The sequence below is a fragment of the Scardinius erythrophthalmus genome (assembly GCF_964197995.2).
Source record: "Scardinius erythrophthalmus genome assembly, chromosome: 10".
NCBI classification, from domain to species: domain Eukaryota; kingdom Metazoa; phylum Chordata; class Actinopteri; order Cypriniformes; family Leuciscidae; genus Scardinius; species Scardinius erythrophthalmus.
This window is the reverse complement of record NC_138230.1, coordinates 38,993,258-38,997,009: the sequence shown is the minus strand read 5'-3', so window position 1 is coordinate 38,997,009 and position 3,752 is coordinate 38,993,258. Positions and strand designations below refer to the sequence as shown.

The window sequence follows — 3,752 nt, the reverse complement described above, 5'->3', positions numbered from 1 at the left end:
GTGTGTGTGTGTGTGTGTGTGTGTGTGTGCGTGTGTGTTGTATGTATATTAGATATATAAGTCTAGTGGTTTTCAGTCACAGCAAAACAACTTATAAGGCCTGTAAAAAAATCATAAAGCAGTAAAAAAATACCATTACTATGTTTATTTGATGCACTGAAATACTGCTTTAATGCTTAACCTTGTATATTACAGTTTTTCTCAGTCGCTTTGGTGCATTTCTCACATAACTACACTGTAAAAAATCCAACTTGCAAATTGTTTACTCACCTTAAGATTATAAGTTGAGTGGGCAAATGTTTAAGCGCAATGTTGAGTTAACTTATAAAAACTATTTAACTGCATGTTAACTACTATTTGTCCAATGAACACAAAAAAATAAGTTGAGAAAACTTAATGTTTTGATTTCTGCGCTGGAACGTTTAACTTCCCACCATCGCGCATGCGCAGTCTGTCTCTATGTACGTTACACGGGGTTTCCTCCTTCAACCACGCTATCGAAGGGACTGGATTCATCTCTGAGGTAAGTTTTATTTTGCTTTATGAATGAAAATAAGCTACATTGATTGCAGACATATGTTGGTAAAATATAGTATTATGTTAAAAGATATTTTCTGTGGAGACGATAAGTGTCTATTGTTAGAGATTATCCGCGTAGCACATGGCTAACTTACTTAACTATTGACACCTAGACTAACGTTAAAGCGAGGAAACATGCTTGAATGAGAAAAGACAAGAACGTGCACGAAGTTTAAAATGTTAAGCCAGTCAGTCGTTAGAAAAAGACTCAAATCTGGTGCTTGCGCTGATTGAGACAGAAGAGAGCTGTTTATCTCAGACAGAATGTGAGTGCGAATTCAGTTATCTTTCACGGCTTATTGCTAATTAATAGTGAAATACACATAATTATTTCAAAAAAAAACCACTGTGTGTGTAGTATTCATGTAATACAGTCGGCTATGTCTTAAGTGAACAAACAATGTTGTAAAATCCAGATGTTTCAGTATTAAATTTGTGCAATAGCTCTTAAAGTGACAGTAGTCTATTCGATTTAAATTCAATTTCAAGTTTATTTGTTGTATAGGCCTATATACAAATGTCAGTGACAATTTGTACATGCTTAGGTTGAGGCTCAGGCATTCTACAGTAGTGCAATATAATTCAATATAATACAATTTAGAGGGGAAAAATATAGGCCTATATATGCAAAACAAATGTTAGGTTAAAAATACGCATGTTTGCTTTGTATATTAAATAATGTTTAAAGTGAAAATATGTTATCTGCCGCTGTCAGTGTCCTTCCTGTTAATCAACGAAAGACAAAATCGCTCACTGCTCTTTATAACTTTTGTATTTTTAAGGAAAAAATGAATAAATTTTTTTCACATTTGATTATTCCATTTCTGTAGTATTTTTACTATATGTAAATTAACCTACTGTAACTGTTTTTTTTTGTTTGTTTTTTTGTTTAATATGAATCTTTGTTATGTTGTATTTGTCCCTTTTAGACTAAAGAACATCAGTACAGCAACAAGAACCTCTGATGTGCTAAAACAGTGGCCTTTGTTTTTGAAAGATCAGGTGAGTTTATCATTTTTAGTTAGTAGAACTGAATTAACGTGTAGGCCTACACTTAATTCTTACTGTTTTAACAGTGTTTTTTTTTTTTTTTCAGGGTCTGTGCTGAGTATTACAGGTTTACACAAACTAATCAGAAGAGCACCTTTTTCTCTTAGTTAGATGAATACACATCTAATTGTACAAAACAAGTGGTGGAGCGTATCCGATGAGATGAAGATCCTCCTAGACCAACTTAATCATCAGGTAATTATTTTGCATGTGGTCATATCTCTCTGGTTAAAGGCTGAATTTTGCCATCTCCTTTTCAAGGTAATTCCCATGCTTCTCTTTGGATATAACATGCATAGATTGTTCCATATTTGTTTTCTGTCTTTCAGACACAGAAACTGCAATGTGCTTGCTCAAAGAAAGGCTACAACTCTCAGAGCTCTACCTTTGTTTATGAGGGAAAAGTCAGGAAACATCCTGAAGACTTGCCTGGTAAGAAGATGTGTGTCACCAGCATATACACTCACACTTGATATAATTTCACCTGTTCACCAGATCCCCATGATGTTGTGCCACGTGTAACTATATTAAAGGAATAGTTCACCCAAAAATGAAAATTAGCCCATGATTTACTCACCCTGAAGTCATTAGGTGTATATGGCATTCTTCTTTCAGACAAATACATTTGGAGTTATATTAAAACGATTCCTGGCTCTTCCAAGCTTTATAAGGGCAGTGATATAGTGGCAGACTTGAGGGTGAGTAAATCATGGGCTAATTTTCATTTTTGGGTAAACTATCCCTTTAATACTGATATGGCATCTAACAGCACAGGTGCAGGAAATTGGGAGATGTATTCTGTTTATCAGTTTTAGTTCTATGGCTGAATTTGAACAAGCTTAAAAACATGACCACCTTTACTTTTCAAGTGAAGGTACATGAGCACATGTTTAGGGTCACTCTGTGGTTTAACATAATTCAAAATAAAAAAAAGTTATGTCAATTTATTTTCTACTGCAGGACACAGAGCCAGATGACATTCACAAGGGGAGAAGATGAGGATCTTAACTATCTTTGAAGATGATGTTGCAACTGTTCCACTCCAACCCAATTATAAGGTGCCTCTCTGTAGTACTATAAGAGCAGATTGGGCTAGATAATGTGCAAGAACTTTGCCACAGCTGTTACTCTCATCTTTGGCTTTATTTATGCCCTCAATGTGAACTGTCCTAAACAATTAAAATGCATACAATACACTTTTGACTAAATTAAAAATTGTTTATTGGTCTTGACTTAAAGTGCTCAGCAAGAGTCCAGTCCTTCAAAAAAAAATTTGTTCAAGTAGCTGCAATCCATATGGATAATTGTAAGATTGAGCATTTATTTGTTCCAGTTTGTACTCTTATTTAGTGCATAGTCTTTTTATGGCTTCATTTCTTCTCTAGAACATAAAGATATAAATGTAAACCATGTTTTATATAAATGTAACACATATGATTTAATCCATGTCTTCTGAATACAATCGGATATCAAGATTTAAAAAGAATTGTTAGTTTATTGTTTCTCCCAAAACTGTATTACTTCAGAAAATACAAATTACAGCTGCATGTCTTTGTGTCTTGCACAGAAGAAAATAGTCCTATGAGTTTGAGACAGAAAAAAGTAAATAATTATAATTTTGGGGTAATATATTCCTTTGAATAAAAAAAGAAAATTCTTGTCATGATGACAGCTAATTGAAATGACATTTTTATTTGCCTTCAACATGCTTCTGAATAAATGTTTTGTTAACATTGACTCACTGTTTTCAGTTTTTGACTTGGGCAAAGTTATTTTAGTTTCCAGTCTTAACATATTATTACTTAGTACCAATTTCCTTTAGGATTTTTTTGTTCACTCAACTTCAGACATTGAGACAAATTTTTTTGAATTGGCTCAACTTAAAAAGGTTTGTTAAAAAATAGTTGCACCTCTCCAGAAAACTAACAATCTTAAGTTAACCCAATAAAAAAAAAAATTGTAAGACTTACAACTTAATTTCAGTCAGTCTAACTGTTATTTACAAAAGTTGAGTAAACGAAAAAAAGCTGAAGGAAATTAGTACTAAGATTTTTTTTGTTGTACTGGCTTAAAATTTTTTACAGTGTATTTACATTTGCACAACAGTTAGTTCAACCTCCACA

General features: G+C 33.1%; 1 protein-coding gene across 1 annotated transcript; it reads left to right on the top strand.

Annotated features, from left to right (window-relative positions):
- Window positions 1-233: 233 nt before the first annotated feature.
- Window positions 234-3,367, top strand: LOC308697591 (uncharacterized protein). Its single transcript, XM_081376934.1, has 6 exons — window positions 234-523; window positions 1,509-1,581; window positions 1,676-1,824; window positions 1,959-2,061; window positions 2,245-2,327; window positions 2,590-3,367. Exons 3-6 carry the CDS (start codon window positions 1,741-1,743, stop codon window positions 2,626-2,628), a joined length of 309 nt encoding a protein of 102 aa, XP_081233060.1. The 5' UTR covers window positions 234-523; window positions 1,509-1,581; window positions 1,676-1,740; the 3' UTR covers window positions 2,629-3,367.
- The last annotated feature ends 385 nt before the right edge of the window (window positions 3,368-3,752 follow it).